At 49.9% G+C, this 24,899-nt stretch overlaps 1 protein-coding gene across 2 annotated transcripts in view; it reads left to right on the forward strand.

Annotated features, from left to right (window-relative positions):
- The first annotated feature begins 2,909 nt into the window (after window positions 1–2,909).
- ARFGEF2 (ARF guanine nucleotide exchange factor 2) overlaps window positions 2,910–24,899 on the forward strand; it is an 84,986-nt gene continuing 62,996 nt past the window's right edge. The window contains exons 1-4 of one of the 2 annotated variants that reach the window (XM_079128829.1): window positions 2,910–3,195; window positions 17,585–17,615; window positions 18,200–18,323; window positions 24,418–24,564. In XM_079128829.1, the coding sequence (XP_078984955.1) occupies window positions 3,075–3,195; window positions 17,585–17,615; window positions 18,200–18,323; window positions 24,418–24,564 (423 nt within the window). In that variant the 5' untranslated portion in view covers window positions 2,910–3,074. The remainder of the gene's footprint in view (window positions 3,196–17,584; window positions 17,616–18,199; window positions 18,324–24,417; window positions 24,565–24,899) is intronic. The other variant, XM_079128828.1, reaches the window with a different exon arrangement.

A 24,899-nucleotide genomic window follows, 5' to 3' on the forward strand; every position in this document is an offset into this window, starting at 1 on the left:
AGAGGGATGTATGTTACTAATTTTATTTCAATAGATAATGCTCAGGCACAATCACACCAGAACGTAGCAGGAAGCATCCAACGCTGGAAGCCAAGAGCAGAGTCCCCTCGAAAGTGGGGGCTACAAGTGCAGGCTGACCAGGGCGGCCCTGTGGCCACTCAGATGCTGAAGCTGGCAGGAACAACGGTGCTGTGGGCTTCAAATGGCAAACAGCGTTTGGTGAGGTTCCAGCACAGAGTGCATTTTTCCCTGAGTTACTGTGAGAGTTGCATTTCTGAAAAACAGGTTCGTTTTTGGTTTTGGTACTAGGTTTTGAACCCAGGGTCACTCTACACTGAGCTACACCGCTAGGTCTTTTTATTTTTCATTTTGAAACAGGGTCTCATTAAGTTTCTGGGGCTGGCCTCAAACTTAAGATCCTCCCGCCTCAGCCTCCCAATCTGCTAGGATTATAGATAAGCCCTGCCACATCTGGCTGAAATTTAGTAACATTAAAACAGTGCAAAGGGTGGGCTGGGGGGAGATAGCTCAGCTGGTAAAAGTGCTTGCCTCACAAGCAAAAGACCCTGAGTTTGATCCCCAGTACCGCAAAACAAAACAAAACAAAAAAACAGTGCAAAGATTCTTTATGTTTATTTATTTTGGTACCAGGGATTGAACCCAGGGGCATTGAGCCATATCTATGGTCCAATATATTTTACATGTTTATGCGTGTGTGTGTGTGTGTGTGTGTATAATATACAGACGGGGTCTCGATAAGTTGAACTTGAGATCCTCCTGCCTCAGTCTCCTGAGCTGCTGGGATTACAGGTGTGTGCTGGTGTGCCTGGCTGATTTCTTTGTTTACCTGCCAGATAGATTCAAGGTCTGGGCTGAGCAGTCACCCACTGGCTTTTCACTTCCAGGAATGTGTAGCCACGTGCCCTTTTGCTAGATGGGACTATCCAGCGTTGTGTGGGGTGTTGTCTAGCATCCCTACTCCCTGTTATGCCAATTAAAACATTCTCCCCACAAAATTTCAAAATGCCTTCATGGAGAAGTACTGACCCAGAGGCACAGAAAGATGTAAGCCAAACCCTGGATGGGACAAAAGGAATCCAGAGTGGCCCGAGGATCCCGAGGAGGGGGTGGGAGGAGCTGAGGTGGGAGATACAAGCAGGACCCCAACCTCTCCTTGCTGGGCTGACACCTACACTCAGTCCCAAGGGCAATGGAAATCACTGCTGGGTGTTCGGCAGGGGGCTGACTTGCTCTGACCTTGTTGCGGGACATTGTTCAAAACTGGTCACTCAATGATTGCAAGGTAATTTTGAGAATTACACACACGCGCTCTCTCACTCATTCATTCACTCGTTGGATACACAAGAATGTAGGGGGATGTCTGTGATCTGCTATGTAACAAGCTACCCCAAAATGCAGAGGCTTAAAATCTCAATGATTTGTTGTTGTCCACTATTTTATGAGTTGTCCGGGCAGTTCTACTGGTCTCACTTGGGTCTCTCATGCTGCTGTATTCAGCTGTGGGTTGACTGGGGACTGGACCTGGTTGGAGGAGCTGTGGACATTGAGCTGTCCCTGAGGGTTTTCTTCCAGGACAGTTTCTGCATCATGCAGCATTCCCAGGGCCAACCAAGGAGTGGTCCAGGCCTCTTGATGCCCAGGCTCTGAAACACAGGCAGCCTCACTCCTCTCCACTCTGTTGGTCAAGGGGTCACAGGCTAGCTCTGGGCCAGGGGATGAAGGAAGACTCCACCCCACGTTGGGAGGAGCTGCAATGCATATTAAAACCCAATGGTGGGGCTGGGGACATAGCTCAGTTGGTAGAGTGCTCGCCTCGAAAGCACAAGGCCCTGGGTTCAAATCCCCAGCACCGCAAAAACAAAACAAAACAAAACCCAATGGCGCTTCTGGAATTTATGGCCATGAAACTTTCCACCAGGTTCTGGATCAGACCCTGGGGACACAGCGCCCCCCTCCGCAGGCTCACCGTCACTCCACAAAGGAATCCACAAGGGCAAAAGGTCAGCGAGTGGAAAACACCAACGAGGGAAGGCAAGGTGGCTGGGGAAGGCCGCCCAAGGACCTGGAGCTGTGGCCCAGCACCTGCACGCGCCTATGAGGGGATTTCTCTCTATGTCCAAGAAAGTCTGTCCTTGAGTGACCCAACAGCAAGGCTGCCTGTGGGGAGGCGGTGGTGTGAGAGGAAGGGGTCTGGGGCCAGTCTTCTTCACTCTGCAGGATGTCACCCTGGCCATTTTGGTCAGTGTCTTCCTCCCGTCAAATGCACCAACGCCCCCTCTCTCGCCCACTGCACTGCCAGGAACCTCGGGTGTATGGAAATGGACCAGCACCCTCGCCAAACCTCAGAAGGGGCGAGTCCGCCCGGCAGCGCGGCCCGCAGACCAGACCGGCCCGGGAAATGCCGCCGTGAGGCGTGTCCACGAGCACACCGCCTGCCCTCCGCCTCCTGCCGCACGCCCTCCCGCTCCTTCCCCGCCGCCTGCGCCTCCTGCCTCCCGGCGCCTCTCCCGCTCCCTCGCTCTCCTCCTCCGCCTCTCCGGGTTCTCGCCCTCCCTTCGTCGGCTCGCTGGCCTCCACCGCCACTGCCCGGCCCTCGGCGGGCCTCCTCCCCCTCCCCATCGCCGCCCCTTGCGCCCGCTCCCTGCCCGCCGCCTCTGCCCTGTCGCCGATTCTCTCTTCCCCACTCCTCCTTCCCTCGTCCGCAGCGCGCGGCCCCGCCCCCGGCTCACCCGTCAGCCCGCACCCGGCCTCCCCGCTTCGCCAGCTTCCCTTCGCCCACGTGCTCACCCTCCTCCCCGGCCCCGCCCCGCGCAGGCCCCGCCCCTCCGGGTCACGGGGTCGAGGGACGCGCGGCGGCCGCCGGCCCCGCTAGTCACGTGGTCACGTGACGCGCTCCAACATGGCGGCGCCGTGGGGCCGCGGCGTCGCTTCCTGACGGGGCGGTGCGCACGGACGCGGCCGGTGCCGGCCGGGACGCCGGGCCCGCAGCCTCGCTGGTCCGCTCGCTCGCGCCGCCCGCTCGCGGGGCTGCCAGCCCCCGCCGGGCCGGGGCCATGCAGGAGAGCCAGACCAAGAGCATGTTCGTGTCCCGGGCCCTGGAGAAGATCCTAGCCGACAAGGAGGTGAAGCGGCCCCAGCACTCCCAGCTGCGCAGGGCCTGCCAGGTGGCGCTCGGTGGGTGAGCCGCCCCGGCCCGGCCCCGCGCCGGCCTCCCCACGCCGGCCGTTACCCGGCCGGGCCTCCTGGCCCCCGCTCCCCCGCGACCCCAAATCCCACCCTCCCGGCCGCCTCCCTTGGTGTCCCCGGGGGAACGGATGGCCGGGCAGCGCGGGACTGGCCCAAGGTCACCTAGCAAGTTGGTGACAGCCAGGGCTGGTTTTCCAGCCTCCACGCTCAGGGCTTTTGCCACGACGCCCTGTGGTTGTTTCCTGGTTCCTGGCCTCACCACCTCCAAGTTCTCAGAAGCAGTTGTCCTTGCCCTAAGTTTTTTCTTTACCTGGCTCTGCTGGTTCAGGTTCCCCACGTGAGCAGAACAGGGGGAAGAGCTGCCCAGCCGGTGTCGGGAAGCCCCGGTACTTGCGTTGGAAGTGCCCAATTGGAGAATGTTTTCCCCCATTTGGGATTTCCCTTAGCTCTTTCCCTCAGGAAGGCATGTTGAGGGTGATGTGTACCCTCCCAGCGCGATAGTGTGCGAGACATCTGCTTATTCTGGGCAGTCCCCTAAATATGGGGGATACAGAGCAAAAATACTTATCTGAAATTCACCACTGTCTTCCTTGCACCTGCAGCAGTGTCCCGACACACAGTAGGTGCTAGATAAATATTTGATGGTTGAATGGACCTGCAGACTGGAAGGAGAGAAAGAAATCCAACTTGTAATTAGTTAAAAGCTCTATAATTGACACCAGCATCAGTCTCCTATCTTTTATGTACCAAATGCCCGCTATGTACCAGGCACTATGGCAGGCACTGAGGATTCAATGAGGAACAAGAAAAAGTCCTTGCCCTTGTGGCGCTTATACTCGAATAGAGCAGTCAAAAGAAGAAAATAAAATGAGGCAGTTTTGAATACTAATAAGTACCATTGTGAAAGTAAAAGAACAAGAAGTGTTTAAAAAGAGGGCTGAGGATTGCTTTAGATAGGGTGGTCAGAAAGTAATTTTTTTCTGAGGATGTGACATTTGAGCTGAAGATTGAAAGGCAAGAAGAATCCACCATGTGAAGTTTCAGGAGAAAGTTCTGGGTGGAGAGGATCAATACATTTGATCAGAGCTGCCTTCAAACTAATTCACCACCCTAATGCCTTTGGTTTGGAATCTTTAAAAAGGCTTGTTTTCCCTACAAATTGAGTAAGTGGAAAGGTTGGTTTTCTGTTGGAGTCTGAGATTGCCATCATGTTCTCCTTCGTTTTGTGCGAGTTATAGAACAGAGTTCTCTGGGACCTAGAGATTGGCTTGTGAACTTTGCAACTCTGGGAAGAAGGTTCACAGCTTTCATCAAAAGGATCTAAGACTCCCTCAAGGATCAAAAACCGATTAATGTGAAGGTCATTGTTGCTTAGATAATCCGGAAAGAGTTGCTAGTCTCGTGAAATTCATGATCGGGTGGAAGGAATTTACTAAGATTTAGATTTTTAAGGCTTTTCTGTTTTCAGCTGGGCACAGTGGCACATGCCTGTGATCCCAGCAACTTAGGAGACCAGGCAGAAGGATTGCAAGTTCAAGGCCAGCCTCCAACAGAGCAAGACCCTGTCTCCAAATAAAAAGGGCTGTGGCTGTATCTCAGTGGTACAGTGTCCCAGAGTTCAGTCCCCAGTACTGGGGTGGGGATGGAGGGGCTTTACTGTTCCAACTGCTAAGGCTAACTGTTGCGTGTTATTTTATCAGGAAAGTAGGATAAGCATGACGGAGTGTGTGTTTCTTTGGTGGAGGCCTGGTATTTATAATTCCACACTGAATCTGCCTGGACTCTGCTGTTTCAACATCACTTTAAGAGTGTTGTGAACATTTCAAAATAGTTATTTTTGCAGAAAAAAAAAATTCATTCTCCTTCAGATATCTTCTTTTTTTAAAATATATATTTATTTTTAGTTGAATGTGGACACAATACCTGTATTTTATTTTTATGTGCTGCTGAGTATCGAACCCAGGGCCTCTGAACCACAACCACAGCCCCCAGATATCTTCTTAACATAAAATTTTCACAAAATTGTACGTCACATTTTGGAACTTACTTATAAAATTGTCCTGCAGACCTTAAAGGTCCATAACATTGAGAGTTTATTACATATTTTGGGATCATATTTTTTTGTTCAGAAGTTTACATTTTCTCTACCAATATGGTAGGTGCATATTTTAAGTATTTTAGTACCGAATTGTAGACAATGACCCAGATGGAAGTAGTCTGGTTACAGGTCATAGGACTAACAGATTGGCGTGGAGGCAGGTCGTTAACCGTTAATGAGGATGAGCCAGCATGTGCTGGAGCAGAGGAAGAGCCGTAGGGAGCCTGTACAGAGTGTTGACTTAAAGTGGTCGTCTCTTAACAGAGTAGCCATGCGTCATTGCTGTTTACACGTGGGACTGGGGATGTGGCTCAGTGGTAGAGGGCTTGCCTGGCACGTGTGAGGCTCTGGGCTTAATCCCCAGCACTGGGGGAAAAGGAAGTGGGGGTGCGGATAAAAAAAAAATGACTGCCTTATAAACAGTGGAAAATATCACAGAGGACATGGTGATGTTTCACTTGGCCTCTTGAGGCCCAGTCTTGTGTCCAGTAGTCCCATTTAAGAGAAGAAATTTGGGAAAATAGCTGAAATAAGCCGATATGTAAAAAGTGTTGTAAAGTGGTTAGTATTTTGGAGATTACTGTGTAGATTGTCATTAATTTTGATTAGAGGAACTGTTGGTGACCACTCAGGGTTGAAATGCTTGGATGATAGAGTATTTCACAGGAAACAGTTTCTCAGATTGAGGGAGGGGACCAGGGCTGCAGGGCCTGTGGCCTGTGGCCTGTGGATGTTAGAGGATAGAAGCTTGACCTCTGGGACTCAGGTGAATCCCCTGACATCCACTTGCGTGTCTGTGATCCTGGGCAGGTTGCCTAATCTCAGAAGTTCCTCATAGGGTTACTATAAAGATTAAGTTCATTAACATACAAAGAGCTTGGTGTGTATTAGGCATTCAGTGGATGCTGCTGTCATGATTATTTTAAACTTCAACAAACCACAAAAACTACAAGTGCTCTGTCTTGTTCTTAACTGCAGTTGGTTCTTCGGGAATGGCCTGTTCCTCTGTTTGGTCTGTAGATGCAGTAAATAAGAAGGTAACTACATGACCAAAGGGCTGTTTCCTGTAGTGCTAACTTGCTGAGCTCAATGAGGACAGGAGTTGTCCCTTGTAAAAACAGTGATAATCAGGATGAAACAGGCCAGCAGGAATCTCAGTGATTCGTCTGGTCTAAATACCAAATGTACAGATAGGTGACCATCCAAGTAGGGGACGGTGTCTTTCTACCTTTATCTGAAGAGATCAGGAGAACTTGTGAAAGTGTTTATTACACCACAGGCATTGACGCTCTTCACTTTGATATATGTTAATGATCTTGAAACTTTCAGCCTTCTTTTGGGGATGATAATTACTTTCTTAAACCTGGCCTTTTATAATGATCTTACTGAAGACCATTTTCCCCCCATGTTGTCTCTTTAAGTTATGTTTCTGCTCTTAAACTATATGGAATTTGGAGGCTTGACCAAAAAAAAAAAAAAAAAATATGTGTTTTTAAATTCAATATAGAAAAATTTATATACAGTTTAAGGGAATTAGGCCAGGAGTATTGGTAACATGCCTGTAATCCTAACAGCTTGGGAGGCTGAGGCAGGAGGATTCCAAGTTCCAGGCCAGCCTCAGCAACTTAGTGAGACCTCATGTCAAAAGCAATAATTAAAAGCAGGGTCGAGGGGCAGGGGTTGGGCCGTAGCGCAGTGATAGAGCACCTCTGGCTTCAGTCCCATTACTGCAAAAAAAAAAAAAAAATGAGTTGAATCTTTCTAGCAGTCCTCTTGTCATATGTGACTATGATGAGGGGCGCGATGTCTTGCTTAGTGATTCACATCCCTGACGTGTTGGGGCAAATAGTCCAGATGTGTATGTTTCATGTATCCATGTGGAATCGAGTGACTGCATTTGTGGTTGTGTGTCTGTGTGGTGTCTGTGTGACATCTGTGATGTTTGAGTTGTGTGACGCCTGTGGTGTCTGTGACGTTTGGGTTGTGTGACGTCTGTGTGGTATCTGGCGTTTGGTTGTGTGACGCCTGTGGTGTCTGTGAAGTTTGAGTTGTGTGACGCCCGTGTAGTGTCTGGCATTTGGTTGTGTGACGTCTGTGACATTGGGTTGTGTGACGCCTGTGTGGCGTCTGTGACATTTGGTTGTGTGGTGTCTGTGACATTGTGTGACATTTAGGTTGTGTGATGCCCGTGGTGTCTGTGACGTTTGGGTTGTGTGACATCTATGTGGTATCTGGCGTTTGGTTGTGTGACGCCTGTGATGTCTGTGACGTTTGGGTTGTGTGACGTCTGTGTGGTATCTGGTGTTTGGTTGTGTGACGCCTGTGATGTCTGTGACGTTTGGGTTGTGTGACGTCTGTGTGGTATCTGGTGTTTGGTTGTGTGACGCCTGTGGTGTCTGTGAAGTTTGGGTTGTGTGACGCCTGTGTAGTGTCTGGCATTTGGTTGTGTGACGTCTGTGACATTGGGTTGTGTGACGCCTGCATGGCGTCTGTGACATTTGGTTGTGTGGTGTCTGTGACATTGTGTGACATTTAGGTTGTGTGGTGTCATTTGGGTTGTGTGGTGCCCGTGTGGCATCTGTGTGGCACCAGAACCAGAGACTTCCCAGCCACAGGCTCAGTGCCGTGTGCTTTAGTCCAGTTCTTCTTCTCGTCGTCGTCCCTTCGAAGCCCTGAGAAGCCAAGTAAGTTCGCCAGCGGCAGCGGAGTGTGTGGCGGGCTGTCGGGCGTTTCAGGGGCCCTTTTCTGGCTGAGCTCCGAGACTCAGCCATCTGAAAACCTCCTCAGGTGCTGGGTTCACTCCCATGCGGGGACCAAGGGCAGGACGGCTGCCCGGCGCTCGCTCGGGCACGGTTTCTGGCTCAGCTCCTTGGTTCTGTGGGTCTGTCTGCTTGGGGCGCGTCCGCAGGGAGACAAGGCCGGGGACGTCGCTCGCCCAGGTCAGGGGGCTGCCAGGTGGGGAGGGCAGCCAGGGTCAGGAGTCTGCCGACCGCAGGCCCGAGGCCTGCTGCTCGGTGGCCCTGGGATTCAGTGTGGTTGCGAGGGCTTCGCTTGAAAGCCAGCCTGGAGCCTCTGCGTGCCAGGCGGCGAGGTGACCGGGCGGCTCTCCCCCAGGCCCCTCTGCTGTGAGGAGAGCCTGTTGGGAGCCGTTCCAGAATCTGCGGGTGTAGTTCAGCCCTGTCCCCAGCACGGCGCACATCATTTACACTGTGACACATTGCTTGCTTCTCCGTATGTTACTTTTTTTCCCTAGTAAAATTAAAAAGATTTTTGTATTTGTTCTGAATCGCCGTGCATGACGGTAGAACGCACTTACCCTTTTGATCGCTCATACCCAGAGTGGGCTCTCATTTTCCTGGCTGTGCATGTTGCAGGCTCCCGTCCGTCTGCAGGCATCCACGTACCTAGGCAATGACGCTGCTTCACTCTGCTGTCCTTCCTGCCCGCCCTCCCGCCTTCACTCCCCTCTACCTGATCTAAAGTAACTTCCCTCTCCCCTCACCCCTTGTTGTGAATTAGCTTCCACATATCAGAGGAAGCATTCAGCCTTTGGTCTTTTGGAATTGGCTTATTTCACTCAGCATGATATTCTCTAACTCCATCCAGCAAATGCCAGAATTTCTTTCTTCTTTAAAGCTGAGTAATACTCCATTGTGTGTGTGTGTGTGTGTGTGTGTATATATATATATATATCACATTCCATATATTACTTTTGTTGTTCTAGTTTATTGTTTTATAACTCTATTTTGTTTATTTATTTGTTTCTCATGTGGTGCTGAGGATGGAACCCAGCACCTCACAGGTGCTAGGCAAGCGCTCTGCCTCTGAGCCACAACCCCAGCCCCTGTTCTAGTTTTGTTGTGTTCAGAAAAACTATTCTTATCTCCAGAGCACACACACACACCTCTTAAAAATGAGGAAAAACCTTAAGTGTAAAATTTTTTAAATTATAAAAAAATCTCTAAATTGACATGTCAAATAAAATAAAGAATTAAGTTCAAATGCCCAGAATAAGCCTTTAATTTTAGCAAGTTCTGGCGTTTTGAACAGACGTTTTGTCTGCAAGTGCTGACTTCATGTAAAAGTCTTGAGAAATAACAGGGCTGATGACCCTGGCGTGCAAAGCATTGTGATGGTTGTTTGGAGATGTCATCTGTCTAGAAGCGGCAGCTAAAACGTGGTTCGTCACTGATTATGGCAAGGTATCTATTGGGTATCGGGCTGGTGCAGTGTGCTGAGGATTGAGTCGGGGCTTTACTGCTGGTGGGCCTGGGAACCTGGGTAGGACCGTCGCCTCCCTGAGCCTCAGTTCCTTGAGATGGTAAAGCTGGGCTCCGTCAGGACCGCGGAAGGCCAGGTGCACCGGTGAGTGAAGCACCCGCCCAGACGTGGCACCTCTCAAGGACCTGCTGTGAAGTTGAGAGGCCTTAGTCTCCTTCCGGACAGAAGGCGCTGGTGCGCCCGTCTCCACCTCCTGTTCGGGCTGGTTTCTGGCCCTTTTAGCCAGTGCTGTGCTTGCTGACCCAGCGCAGCGACTGGCTGGGTGAGTGGGTGGAGAGCCCTGTCCTGGACTCGGTCTGGGGGAGACGGAAAGCAGTGCTGGGGAACAGCACGCCCTTCTGTGTGGAGGAGAGCCAGCCTGTGAGTGTGCGCCCCACCAGCGGGAGGGGGAGCCTTCCGTATGAACAGCTGGGAGCCGCGTTCAGTTCTCGCTGCTTCTCCAGGCTCGCCCGGCCAGGAATCACTGACTCGCTGCAGTTCAGTCATCTCGGAAAGTAGTTTTATGTTTGCTGATTCATTTCTGTGGTCCTCCTGTAAGAGGCTTGCTTTGGTTTACTGTCTAGGTTGTAAATAAGCCTTTTAGCTTGATACTTTCTTAGGTTTATAGTTGTGTGGGGAGAACAGCCTCCTTGTGCTGGGACATAAAATTCGTCAGTTTCCCCCCAGTCCTAGGGTGTGGTCGGGGTGCTTTTTGTTGTTTGGTGGATAGTCCTCGTCTGCTGGCTAAACCAGGCCCTCCCTCGTCCTGAGGGTGTTTATTTGAGTGTCACTTCCGGTGCTACGATGCAGGGGACACAGAACAAACTAGAGCCCTGTTCTGATGGAGTCTGCTGTCCAGTGGGGGGAGATGGGCGTGGTCAGGGGCCTGGCAGGTCCTGGGGAGAGAAACCTAGTCCTGCAAGGACGCTAGACAAAGGTGTGGGGAAGACTTCTTGGAGGAAGTTTTGAGCTCTGACTGAGTAAGAAGGGAATAGGAAGGGGTGAGAGGTATTTGAGCAAAGGGAACAGCTTGAGCAAGAACCCTGTGGCAGAGAGGACTGAAAGAGGTCACCGTGTGGTCAGAAGGGAAGTGCAGGGAGCGGGTATGAGGACAAGGTGGGAGAGGTCGGCCAGAGCCCCCTGTGCAGCCTCTGAGGTCATCTTGGGGAGTTGGATTTTTCAGGTCGGAAGCAGTGGGTGATGCTGACAGGTTTGAAGCAGAAGGGGACGGGGTGGCCAGGTTTGACTTTTGAAAAGCTGACTTAGGCTGCTGTGTCTGGAACATCTTAGAGGAAGCTGTCGGTGGCCTCAACATGAATGGATTTCCAACCTAGTTAGAAAGTAAAGCTAGGAAAACCTGGTGACAGATTGGCAAGAGCCCAACAGGGAGCATCCCAGCTTGCCCAGGTGTGGCGGTGGTGCTGTTCCTGAGCGTGGGGGTGTGCAGGGGAGCACATGGGCCGGGGCGAGGGAGGAAACCATCTGAGTCGGGCTGCAGTTGCCTGCACGTGTCCACGCGGACCATGCATGTGGGACGTGGCTGGATCCATACGCCTGGTGTGCACGGGAGTCTGGGCTGGTTTGGAAAGTGGTCTCAGATCCTCCGCAGAAACAGAGGGCCTGTGGGGTGTATACAGGGAGCGGCAGCTGGGGCCCCGGGCCCAGACCTCAGCCTCCTTGTCGGTAGAGGAGGCTGAGCGCAGGGCAAGGAGAGCAGAGGTGCAGGACGCGGAGGGAAGCGGGTTTGAAGGCGCACAGGGCGGAGAGGTCGCAGGCTGGCATGTGGGTCGTTGTGGCTGTCCCTCCAGCCGTTTGGTGATCATTGATGGCTGCCCCTCCAGCTGTTTGGTGGCATGATGTGGGCAAAAGGCAGACCTGAGTGGGCTGGGGTGTGTGTGGGAGGTGAGGCCCCAGCGCAGGCAACCCTGGCCCCAGGTTTGCAGCTCTGTGAAGGGGAGGCGTGCTCAGGGGATCTCTGTTTTGTCCAACTTGTTTTTAAAGGTAGAAGAGACTTGAACTTTTTAAAACATCGTTTGGAAGGGAGTCATTTGAGGGAGAGGTTAAATGACGCAGGAAAGAAAGGACGATTTACTGTCTCCTTAACAGGTGTTGAGTGGCAGTTCCTGGTGCCCGGGGACACCAGGAGCTTGCGAATCCGGTGGTGAGTGTGACAGTCTTGTCATGGTTTCAGTTCTCCTGCAGAAGACAGATAATAAATAAGCTGATACATATGAGGTGATAAATACTCCAAAGAAAGATTAGAAAAAAAGTAAAATGAAAAAATAAAGGCATTCAGGCGCCAGCAGGTGGGAAAGGGTGGCAGTTTGCAGAGGTGAGGAAGGCCTCTGAGGGGTGACCCTGAGCCCTGAACTGAAGGGAGTCAGCCATGGGCACCTCGGGAGGGAGGGGGCCCTGGGTACGCCCTGAGGCCAGAGGAGGCAGGAGCCAGGGCTTGGGGCCTGGAGGCTGGAGACAAGACTGAATTCACTGTGGGTGGCACGGGGAGCATAGGGGTCATTTTCCTTTTGAGGGAGTCCCTCTGGCTGCTGTGGGGGGCGTGAGGCAGGGGAAGAGGGATGACAGGGGGACAGTGAGGCTTTTGTCATGGTCCAGGTGGGTGGGCCGTGGTGACCTAGTGGACAGCATGTCAGATTCTGCCTCGTCCAGAGACTGGGGGTTGGGACTGGGGACTGCGGAGGTGGAGGGTGCAGCTCTCGGAGCAGGTGAGAGCAGAGTGGGTCCAGAGTGGGCAGCTGGTAAGTCTGTGAACAGGAAGTTGAGGGGTCCCCTTGAGGCAGCCTCTGACTTCTGAGTGGTGCTCCATGGACTGTGGGGAAGGAGCCGGGTGGTGACTGGAGGGGAGTGTGCGAGGAGAGGAGCGAGCCGGGGTCAGCTCCCCACAGTTGGCAGTGCCGCCTCTACTCAGGTGGAGTCAGGTCACAGGAAGATTGTAGTACAATCTGAATTTGGGGTTTTGCAGAAGTTAAGACCAAAGGTTAGAGAGTCCTGGTATCGATCGCCTGTCATCCTGATAGCAGTCCTGCTAATGGACCTGCCCTGGGAAATGCAGAAAGAGGAGGGACGCGTTGGCCCTGGCAAGGTTTGACGGGCCAAGGAAATGCCCGGCTGCGAACACTCGAGTGGTCAGCTGGAAGGAAAGGAAGAGAGGTCATGGACAGAGGACAGGAGGGAGCTGGGAGGCCCAGCCTCAGTTCCACATGGGGACAAGATGAAAGGTGTGGTCAGCGCCCCAGGCTGGCTTGGGGTGGAGGAGGAGAGGAGCCGGGAGAGTTGAAGGAACTCTGTGTGTGGTGTAAGTGTGGCTGTCCAATGATTGAAGGGACACTGTGGGGTGTTGGGGGCACTGGCCCCTGATGGCTGGTTAGGCAGGGTTGGGTGTGAGGGTGGTGACGGTCATCGTTGGACACACCTTGGGAGTGGAAGGGAGAGCGCGAGTGAGCCAGAGCTGCTGATGAATGGGTGGGGGGTTCCTGTAGGTGATAGAGATGCCAGGAAGGATTTCTTGAGAAGACTGTGGCTTTCCAGCTGCAGCTGTCCTGCCCCACCCAGCGTTCTCCCTCCCTTCCCCACAGCCTGCTCATTTATGGCTGCTGATTGCCCTGGTGGCAGCTGGGAAAGCAGCTCCCGCTAAGATGCAGCAGGTGGCCCTGCAGCTGCTCCTCTGCCCCTCCCTCTGCTGGTGCCTTAACCTCTCTGTGCTCACCTTCCTCACCTGTGGAATGATGTGTGATGGGTGACGGATGCCTTCTCGCCACGCTGGGTCATGGGGACGGGCTGAGCCCCTGGACCAGTTAGCGAGTGACTGCAGTGCTGGTGGTGGTGGTTCCTCTCGTTCTCCGTCTCCCTCAGCTTGGCTCCACCAGTGGCACTAGAGGCTTTGCTCTCTCACTGATGCCTGTGAAGTCAAGCGCAGGAGAGTTGCATTGTGGACCCCTGGCATGTGCCAGCCAGTGCCCTGTCATTGATCTGACAAGACGTGGGTTGTCTGCAGATCACCTGTATGGTCTCTGGAGTATGCGGGGCTGCTTTTGCCATTCATAGTTTTAGAGTAGGAAATCGAGATTCAGGAAGGTTTAATAACCCTCCTGTCCTCATTCAGCCAGGAGGTGTCCCTGCCAGGCCTGGAACTTGGCCGTTGGAGCCACAGCCCATTCCCCTCTTCCTCCTGTACCAGGCCATGCCATGATACATGGAACATCTGCCCCAGTTCCATCTTCTCCTCCTTTTCAGTGGGGAGAACAATTGTGTCACCCAGGCTTATCCAGAACCTATTATGTGGACCATATGACACTAGTACTACTCTTTGAACGTTCCAGCTTACAAAAATGGCTCTGGTGTTGGCTTCAAACTGATGCTTCTCTGCCTACCTGGCCTCCACCCTACACCAGGCCCCTGTTATTGCTGGCCTGGATTATTTGTAGTGCCTCTTGGTTGGTTCCCCTGCTCCCACCTTGTCCTCTCCTCCTTGTGCAGCAACAGCCAGAGTGAGCTGTTCAAGGTAGGGTCAGGTGCCCCTCCAGGCCCCCCTGGGGCTCCTCCTTTGCTTTACAAACTGCTGGAACCCCCAGACCCCTTCTGTGTCCAGTGGAGAGGATTTTCCAGATTTTTTTTTATTCCTTCAACAGTTTAGAAAGTGCAACAATTCTGAATTCTTCATGAATATTTAAGGTAAATTAAGAAAACAAAAGAGAATCTGCAGATGTGGATTCCTGAACTCCACTGGAGTAGCTCATGGGAGAGGGCTGCTCTCAGCAGGAGCCCTGCCCCACGCTGTTCTAGGCACATCAGCCCTTGCTCATTCCCACTTAGAAGCCAGGGTGAGGTCTGGGATGGAGCCTTCTCTAGCACGGGCAAGGCCAGGAGTTCCATCCGCAGCACTGCAGCACCTTTGCCGGAAAAGAGGATTGGGAGATTCCAAACCAAAGTCATAAACGGCCTTCCCAGCTGGCAGGCTCTCATGGAGTGGGAAGAACACCAGTGTTTTGAGCTGTGCATAGTTGTGGCACTCATGGTTTGCATAGTGATAGCAAAACTACATATTTATATGTGGTTTAATAAGCACACAGATTAATTGTGTGCTTATTTGAGAATCAGAGACCCAAGAGGTTATGAGCACAGATTCTGGAGCCTGATTTTCTAGGCTCAAGTCCCATCTCCACCTGATAACCTCTCTGGGTTCTGTTTCTTCCTCTGTAAAGTTTATAGCTGAATTTGGCCTTGAACTCTGGCTCCTTAGTTGCTCTTTGACTGAGTGACATCTAGCTGGTACAAAACTTGGTGAAGCTTTGTCCTTAGTGCTGGTCTTTAAAAGCCACTTTATCCCCTGCAGTGCCTGTTCTGTAGCCATGAAGCACTTTGTCCCAGGCTCTTCCCTGTCCCTTAAAACAAAGGTTATAAACTAGTACCCCCAGAGCCAGGGCAGCCTGCAGATTGGTCTTATTTGAGCCATAATTTTTTTTTTTAATATTTCCAGTTGTAAATGGACACAATATCTTTATTTTTTTATGTGGTACTGACAATCGAACCCAGTGCCTCACATGTGCTAGGCAAGCACTCTACCACTGAGCCACAACCCCAGCCCCAGTGGTTTTAAAAATAGTTGAAGTTGTTGTTAATTGCAATCTGAGCTTTCACATAAAATCTGGATTTGATCATTGGAAAAATCAGAATTATGGGCCCCTCTTGACTGAGGGTCTCTGGAGGTGCTAGTACCAATCAGTTGGGGCTGAGGAGCTTCTATACCCCTTGCCCTATTAGTGGGAGGGAACCACCTGCCATGGTTCTCCTTGATGTTTCCTGCCTGGCCCTCAGAGGCCTTTAAGCATGTAGCCTCCACCTTTGGTGTTATTACTCTTGATGCCTTGCATGGGTGGCAGTTCGCCATCCTGGTGATTGAGTCATGGTTGATGGTTGATATTCCAAAACAGTGCTTGTTTTAAAGCTAGAGGCCAGCGTGGACGCTAGCAAAGACCTGCTTGTTTGGGATATAGTTAACATTTAAACGGAACTCTAACAAGGTGACCTGATTGGAAGAAACCTTGCAGTTGAGTTTGGGTAGCAGTGACCCTCTGGAGTGTCACAGAGTTACAGGTGATCTTGTCACCCAAGCAGGTCCTAGGGCTATGGATAGAGGTTTCTGAAAGTCCAGAGTCTGGCCACCAGCCTTGTGGACTGGGTCTCCTGGCCACTTTCACAGCTTTGAGGGCCTTCGCTAGGAGGAGGCGGAGCTCCTTCCTCACAGAATTCTCGTTCCTGAAGTGCAGGATCTGGGCCACACAGGTGCCGTTAACAGGCCTGATGTCAAGGCCTTGCGGTTTGTCAGCAGTGTGCCTGACACTGGCCTCCTGGGCCTCTCTCTCCTGCTTTCTTCTGTGTGCAGCAGGAGGACCTTGAAGACAGCTGGGAGGTAGGGAGTTCTGCCTCTGGCCAGTCTGGTTCCTTAGTTTTCACATCATAAAGTTTATCTAGGATAGAAGGGTCCAAGGAAAGGAAGCTTGTCACCTTCAGAGCTGCACCCTGAGGCTATTAGATCACTGGTGCCATGTCTAGATCACGGGCTCTCAGGAGTCCACGCAAGAGGCTGGCCATTGGATGGTCAGCTGAGTGCCAGTTAGTGGCACTCTTCCCTCACCTGTTTGCATGGCACCGGGAGCCCGTGTCACCACATGGGGAGACAGTCGAGTGAGCGACCGAGTGGACGTGGCATTGCTTCAGTGACACCAAACCTCGCTGTCCTGGAAACGAGACTGTCTCTCATCTGTGATTTCTGAATAATAGTTTTGTATAGTTGTAACCTCCATGATAAAGATTTTTAAATTTATTTTAACTCATTAGAATAACATGGTTTAGCACAACACTGAACCTGTAAAAATGGTTAAAACAGTACATTTTAGGTTGTGTATATTTTACCACAGTTGTTTCAAAAAGTGTATATGCTGGGCTGGGATCGTGGCTCAGTGGTACAGCGCTTGCCTTGCATGTGTGAGGCACTGGGTTCGATTCTCAGCACCACATATGAACAATTAAAGGTCCATTGACAACTAAAAAAATACTTTTTAAAAGTGTTTTATACTTATCATAGAAAATGTGAAAAAAAGAAGGGAAAACTACTATCTACTACTTAGGTAACTTTCAATGTTTTGTTATTTTTTTCTCTTGTGTCCCTTGCGATATTCCCTTGATACCATGTCAGCTGTCACTTATATGTGTTCTGCTGAGTGGGGAAGTTGGTAGACAGGGTCTTCCGAGCCAAATTGCCTAGGTTCAAATTCTGGTCCCCAGTTTTTTTTTTTTTATGTTGTTCTTGGGCTTGAACCTAGGGTGCTCTACCACTGAGCTACATCCCCAGCTCTCCCCATCTCTCATTGAGACAGGGCCTCACTAAGTTGCCAGGCCGGCCTTGAACTTGCAGTTCTTCATCCTGTGAGTTGCTGGGTTACAGGTGTGTGCCACCGCACCTGGCTTCCAGATCTTACTGTGTAACAGAGATCAAGTGACCTACTTGTGTTCTGTCTTGGTTTCCTCACTGAAGTCATTGGTTCTCATCAGAGGAAGTTTTGCACAGGGAACACTGGGCAATGTCTGGAGATGATTTTGATATTGAAGGCTGCAGGGAGGTGGGAGTGCTACTGGCATCCAGTGGGTGGAGGCCTGGGAAGGTACTCAACATCCTACCATGCACTGAACACCCCGTAGTAAAGAATCAGATGTCCCCAAATGTCAGCAATGCTAGGCTGAGAAACCCTGCTGTAAATAAGGTGGCGCCTCATAGGCCTGTTGTGAGCGTTAAATGAGTTCAACAAGTAAGCAGAGAATAAGCCTGGCACATACTGCCCTGCTGTTATTACTGTCCTTATGATCTTTGCACAGCATATCAAAACTTCAGTGTGTAAAAATCTCCTAAACTTTCTTTTTAATGGTTTCTAAATACCATGTAGTAAAGTTGTCTTTTCCATAAATGTTGCATGGTCCTAATGTGCTTTTCCTTCTTTCCACCAGATGAAATTAAAGCAGAAATAGAGAAGCAGAGGTAAGCAACAGCACTTTCTCCTTGCTGGACAGGCAGCACCAAGGGCTGGTAGTAGCCAGGCTGCTTGTGTCTGATGGCAGGGCAGCAGGCTGCTAGCCCCGTCCTGTGCCCACGGCGGAGCTCTGAGTGTCTGAACCAGTAAGACTGAGTACTTAACGTATTTGGAGGAAAGGCCAAGTTGATGCCATCAGACCTTGTCTTGAGAGGAGAGCAGAGCCACTGTCTCTCCCTTGGCATGCTTAGGCATGAGGACAGCTGGCTCTCTTAAGTGGCTGCTCCTGATCTTCATGGTAATGAGGCCGGTTAGTCACATTTTAGAAATACAGCGCTGGCGCGGCTGCTGCCAGGTCCCCGTCTAGGGTGCCGTCGATTGGGCTCACCATCACAGATCTCTCTGTCTGCATGTGGCACTTGAGGTTTTTTCCCTGAAGTTGCATGTGCTCAGCATTTAATTGGCTGGCCCCAAGATACAGTTTGCAGGGCTTTTTAATTAAATAAATGGAAGCGAGCGGAATGGGAAGTTAGAGTGAGGCGGAGAAAGCGAGCTGCCTGTTCTCACCTCGGCCCTCCTGCTCTTTCCCTAGGCTCGGCACTGCAGCACCGCCAAAGGCAAGCTTCATCGAAGCTGACAAGTATTTCCTTCCGTTTGAGCTGGCGTGCCAGTCCAAGTCCCCCCGGGTGGTCAGCACGTCCCTTGACTGCTTGCAGGTACCACGTTTCAGCTTGATGGTCCAAGGGGTCCCCTCTGAGCCACGGGTGCTCCTTACCCAGAGCTGTGCTGGTGACAGCCCTGGTACTGGGGATGCCCTCAGAGGTGGGGAGGAAGGCGCAGCTTATTCTCTGGCAGTCTCAGGAGGGAGGGAAGGAGTGTGTGTGCTGAGTCTGTAAGATCGTTGTGACCATGAGCTAGCAAGTGCTGAACCTTTCCTCCTTGTCAGCTTCCTGCTGTTCTCTAGTCAGTTGATTAACATATGACTGTTCTTTGTGTGTGTCTATTTAAATGTACCTTATTTCATATGCATTGTTGATTCATTAGTGTCACATTCACAGCCAGCAGCACCTCAAAGCTTATATACTCATGATTTCTGTGTGAGGCACGTTACTGCCTTCTTGCTCCCAAACTCTAGAAAGCTCTTCAGCACACACTTAGGGAGCATCTTAAAGAGCAAAGAGGATGGGGTGCGAAAGACGTGGCACCAAGTACACAGCGATCGGGAGAGCTGAGACAAGGTTGGCATCGCCCTCCCCACTCAGCTGGGAGTGGAGCACCAAGCCAGTCCAGTCCTCACTGCTCCGTGTGTGTCCCCAGGAGACTGCAGGTCCACAAGTACTGACTTCAGGGTTAGTGAGTAAGTGCATTTGAAGTACAGAATCTGTCACTAATGAGAATGACTGTATTTAGAACTGCAGGTAACCTCATGACAGGTTATCTTGTGCTGATGATGGGCAGGAGGGGAGAAGTCAGGATGACTTGTCCAGTAACACACAGGACGTGAAAGGAGCAGGACTGTAACTTGTTTCTTGTTCCTGGTGCTGCATTCTTGTGTTTTTTCTCAAGACTTAGTTCTGAAGTTTCTGATTACCTTAAAGAACGTTTATTCTTGACCTCAGTGGGCAGCACACATCAATGAAAAGCATTTTATTGAAGTCTGTAAAATACACTGAAGGAAGCCACAATTTACAGTACTTTCTAGAACAAAAGGGGTGAATAGATTTTGCATTGTGATTACTTAGCGAGCTGCTTTAAGCAGCACGTGCAGCCTCGTGGGGAGCCTGGAGAACGAGAGCCTTCAATGACTGTCGCGTCTCCCAGGGCTGGACTGCAAAGTGGCAGTGGGCGTGCACCGTTTGGCATCCCTGTCTGGTATTTACCCTGTTAACCTCTCTTCTTTGATGTGTGTGCTTGAGAACCGACGACAGTTTTTTCACAGAAGCAGCTCTTCCAAATGAAGAAACGTTCTTCTCATTGAAGATAATTCTGTACAGATTGTCCTATGTGAAGCATTTAATGAGCCAAGAATTCCTAAGTGGCAGGCTGAGTCCTACTTCTCTCCTAAAATAGTTGATGCTGTGAATGTTTTCTGAGGAAACGTAGCATAGCTTCATTTGTCATTTCCCCGTGACCAATGCTGAGGGTCAGCAGCACTGATGCACTGGGGCCACAGCTGGCGCTCCTTGAGCTCCTGTCCTGCACTGGGCCCCGAGCACGCCAAATTCATTACTGTCAGACATGCCCGGGCCCAGCAGCCCTCTGAGGTGCCCTCATTTTAGAATCAAGGAAACCAAACAAAGTTACCAACTCAGTTCAAGTTCTTTTAGCCAGGGAGTGATGAAATTAGACAGGTATCTAGACCTTCCAGACCCCCCATTTATGGTTTTGGGTTTTTTTTGGGGGGGTGCTGGGGATTGAACCCAGAGGTACTCTACCATTGAGATATAGCACCAGCCCTTTTTTTAATGTTTTGAGACACAAGCCTCTGACTTGTGATCCTCCTATTTCAGCCTCTCAAGTTGCTGGGATTACAGCTGTATGCCACTGCACCTGGCCATGTTTATGTTCTTTTTTTTTCCATGTTTATGTTCTTAACCAGGGTTTGTTAACTGTGTTCCATGACAAATCTGGCCTGCTGCCTACTTTTTGTAAATAAAGTTTTATTGGAACACAGCTGTCTAGTTTGGGTGCTGTAACAGAATACCATAGACTGAGGGACTTGAACATCAGACGTTTAATTTTCAGAGTTTTAGGAGCTGAATGGTACAAGATCAAGATCCCAACTGATTCTGGTTCCTGTTTCCTCATGTGTTAGATAGTGTGCACTAGCTCTCTGGTCTCTTCTTATGGAACACTGATCCCATCGGGAGGACCTTACCCTCGTGACTTACCAGATTGTCTCTCAAAGGCCTAATTCTGTCACCTTGGGAGTTAGGACTTCATCATGTGGATGGGGGATTGGGCACACTTTCAGTCCATAGCAACAGCTGTATTCATATATTTATGTATTACATGTGGCTATTCTCCCTCTACTGGAGCCAGAGTGAATAGTTGCAAGGAGACCACTTGATCCATAGTCCAATATCTAGTATGCGGTCTTTTTGTGCATGTGCAGGGGTGTGTGGTCTTGGCAGTGGAACCCAGGGCTTTGTACATGCTAGCAAGTGCTCTACTGCTGGGCTACACCCCCAGCCCTAGAAGGTAGTCCTTTATGGAGAAACAGTGCTTACCCTTGCTATGACCTGCTATTAACTATTGCTGTTAACTCTTGCCCCTTGGCTCTGGCCTCTTTAATAATACAAATAGTTTGGCTTTGGAACTCTGTGTATATGTGTGTGATTTCAAATGGATGTGTTGATGTCCTGCCTTAATTCAGCCTCTGCCAGTCTTGAGGGTTATGGTATATGGTTCTCTGTGTAAAATGCAGTTCTCTGGAATTTAATGGGTACAGGATTTCTTTGGTAAATAAGATGTAAAATGTGTCATCCTTTTATGGTATTAGAAGGTGACTGGGTGCTCTCTGGACTCTGAATGGAAAAGTGTGCTTCCCCTTGGCAGCTGTCTTGCTAAGCCTGTTGGCCTGGAATTTCCTGGAGTAGGTGAGGAAACGTATATGTTAGAAATGGAAGGCCAGTACCCAGGGCTGACACCTGGTTTTGGCGGAATTGACCCCAGTTGCGGACATGTCCACGTGGAGAGGTGCTGAGGGCACAGGTGCCGTGGGGCCCTGTTTGCTGTGAGCTTGGTTAGTCAAGTCCTTCTTCCCACTGGGGACTTGCCCTGCTGCCAGCTCCTGTCAGGCCACAAGAGGTGCCTTCGTTCCTCTCCTTCAACACCTGGTCTGCTGCACAGGCCCCAGGACCAGGGCTGGGTGTGCAGCCTTGTGGCCAGTCTTGCCTAAGCCCAAGGTTTTCTGGTCATATTTCTTCAATTTAAAATTATACACATATATTACTGTTATTTGAAGTGTAGACATTATTAAACATACAAAAATAGAACTTTCAAAAGATTAAGCTAAGTATCAGTTACAAATAGAGTAATGTTTTCTTCCTACACTGGGCGGTGGTTGTAGGGACCATTGGTTTGAACTGTCCTGTTCTTTCCACAAGGGTTAGATTTTAGCTCTTACTTCTAGAATACTTTGGATTTTTAAATGCACATTTAAAAATGAATTTTTTAGGGCTGGGGAGATAGCTCAGTTGGTAAAGTGCTTGCCTTATAAGCACAGGCCCTGGGTTTGATCCCCAGCACCACAAAACCACAAAAAAAAAAAAAAAAAGAAGAATTTTTTAGTTATGTTGGTTGTATATGACATCATTCTCTAAAAGTCTTCAGAACTTTACAGATAAGGCTGAAGTTCCTTGGGCCAGCCCTAAAATCAGTTGCTTATTTAGATGTGTGATTTTCTTTCTTTTTTCCTTTTTCTGCAAATACTGTCGTCACCTGTACAAATTTTTCTACAGCTTGCTTTTTACATTCAGCAGTGTTCCCTTAACAGTAGGTCCAGTGAAGGCCTGTTACAGTGTTCCTCCATGCCAGAGCCTGCCTGTACGAGTCCCCTTAAACATGTATATCAGTGGCCCCGCTGTACCAAGCTCCATTGTATCAATGAGGACTAAGGCCAGGACATCTACTGTGGGGGTGGTGTCTGCAAATCACACAGAGCCATACAGGTCCTAGTCAGTTCAGAGTTTGGTGTGAGCCTCTTCTCTCCGTCACACCCCGCCAATGACATGAACTACGAGAAATAGGATCACATGTCACAGTGCCTGGGACAGTGTCTGGCACAGAGAAGGATTAGATAGCAGAGCCAGAAAGACTCACAGTATTCAGGAACTCTGTTTTCTTTTGGTCCTTTCTCACTGCACAGGCAAGGGGTAAAATCATACTGAAAACCCTTTTTAAGTTGAAAGGTATCATGCCTTTTGAGAAATCTGTGGGTGGAGAACGTTTCCAGTCCTTTTTGTACTTAATAATTAAGTATCTGGTACTGCATCTCCATCTTTGCTTTGCAGTATTGGTGTTTGGTTGTATAGAACCTATTTTTCCTTTCTTTCTTTTGGTGCTGAGGATGGAACCCAGGGCCTGGTGCTTGCTAATCCTGCAGTCTACCACTGAACCACATCCTCAGCCCGGGAACCTGCTGTTCAACATCCACATCTGGGAAGTTTGCATCTCATCCTTATATCACAGCGCTCACAATAGACTTGAGTCTGTGAGGAGGAAGAGTCAGTAGTGTCAGAGACCAGAACTTATCTGCCGGCCCTGCATCTCAGGAAGCCTGCAGTCACAGCAGTGGGGCGAAGGCTCTGCACCCCCACATGGGGCCCAGAGTTGGACTTGAGTGGCCACATGTTCAGGCCTCTGACCTGCTCCTCAGTCACACGATATAGCACTGCTGTTTTGACTCAGCCACTCTGAATTTGGTTTTCTGCTTATTGAATGGCGGTGCTTTGTGGCTAGTGGTGGGGAAGAGCCATTGAGAAGTGACATCAGGCTTCTGCAGTGTGGTGCATGGCTCCAGGGCCTCCTTCCCTGGCGGCGGTAACTCCGTAGGTTCTACCTTGTACAGGCAGAGGCAGGAGTGTGGCCAGCCACAGCCTGGAAGGATAAAGAACAGAGCAGCATTGTTTTTTTTTAACTTGCTGGTTAACTTTTTGTTTTTAGTATTTTTTTAGTTGTGAATGGAACTTTATCTCATTTATTTACATGCAGTGCTGAGAATTGAACCCAGTGCCTCATGTGCCAGGCAAAGCGCTGTACCGCCGAGCCATGACCCAGCCCCAGAGCCACATTTTTAAGAGTTGTCATCAACTCACTGGAGGCAGTGAGCACATGGAAGTTCCGTGTCTGTTATGTGGCCCTCCGTCAGAATAACCTTTGTAGTTGGAAGAAAAACAGATTTTTTACCCCAGAATTTCTCATTCATTAGGTCTGGGCTGAGGTCCAGGAGCCTCTTTTTAATGTGCTCCCTCAGGTGGTTCTGAAATTCACCGTGGCTGGGAGATCACCCTGACCTCTGAGGGTCCCTCGGCCCTGAGATCCTCCATGCTGAAATCCATGGGTGGGTGAGGTGGCCTTTCCAGCTGTGTGAGCGACACCCTTATTTGATAATGTAGAAGCAGATCATGGTCACTGTTCTTACTTTAATTTCTGGAACAGAAAATATACTGGCATTTCAAGAGAATGAAAAGAAGTGCCTTAGTCTCATCCTGGCCTCGGCTACTTAGTTCTCTCCTCAAGCAAAACATGTTATCATTAGTTTCTTAGATATCTTAACACTTAAAGAAAAAACATACATAATATGTTAAACAGCTTTATTGAGCTATAATTAGCATATGATTCACCCATTTAAAGTGTACAAGTCAGTGATTTTTAGTATGTCTACCGAAATGTGCAGCAATCACCACAATGTAATTTTTTAGATTTTGTTTTTAACCTCAAAAACCCCAGACTTAATAGCAGTTACTCCCATATCACTCTGGCCACCCTCTGACCTGAGCTCTAGATAGCTGCTAATCTGCTGCCTTTGGTAAGTGTGGTTTTTAATCCCTCCGTATTTTGCACAGATGGTTGTGTGCTGGGGAGTATTCTGTGCCTTGCTGCCAGCACTGAACAATGTGTCACCGTCTCTGGATCTGCTGTCGGGCCAAGGTTGGAGGCTGCATGGCAGTGGTCTTGCCTGCCTGGCTTCTGGACAGAGGAATCTGTAGCAGCCCTGACCATGCTCACCGCCTCTCTTTTGCTGTTGTGGACAGCCTCAGTCCTGGCCAGGCAGAAACTTCTAATCTCTCTTCTTTCTGTGTTTAGAAACTCATCGCCTATGGGCACATCACTGGCAATGCCCCCGACAGCGGAGCCCCGGGGAAGCGACTGATCGACAGGATCGTTGAAACCATTTGCAATTGCTTTCAGGGCCCTCAGACGGATGAAGGGGTTCAGTTACAAATAATTAAGGTACTTCCATTTACCTGATGTGGATTTTCAATTAGAAAGCGAGTTCCCTTTGGAATTTGTGTTTCTGTTTTACCGTGTGTCAGTTGTCTCAGGTGGTGCTGAGCTGGAACAGAAAAATTTAAGCATCACTTAGATCTTTTGTCAAGTGTCAGCATTTATTAGCATGGACTGAGATAAGAGTAGAACCAGGTGTGTTTTCAAAGTAAACATTCTGCTAATAATACTAAATTGCTTATGAATTAAATGGGCTTAAAATCCTACAGTCTTTCCCCATGAAATTCTGGGGTCCCAGACTGCCATTTCTCAGCAGATCATCCCCAAGACTTGTGTCACCC

The sequence above is a fragment of the Sciurus vulgaris genome (genome assembly GCF_902686455.1).
Source record: "Sciurus vulgaris genome assembly, chromosome: 2".
NCBI lineage: Eukaryota > Metazoa > Chordata > Mammalia > Rodentia > Sciuridae > Sciurus > Sciurus vulgaris.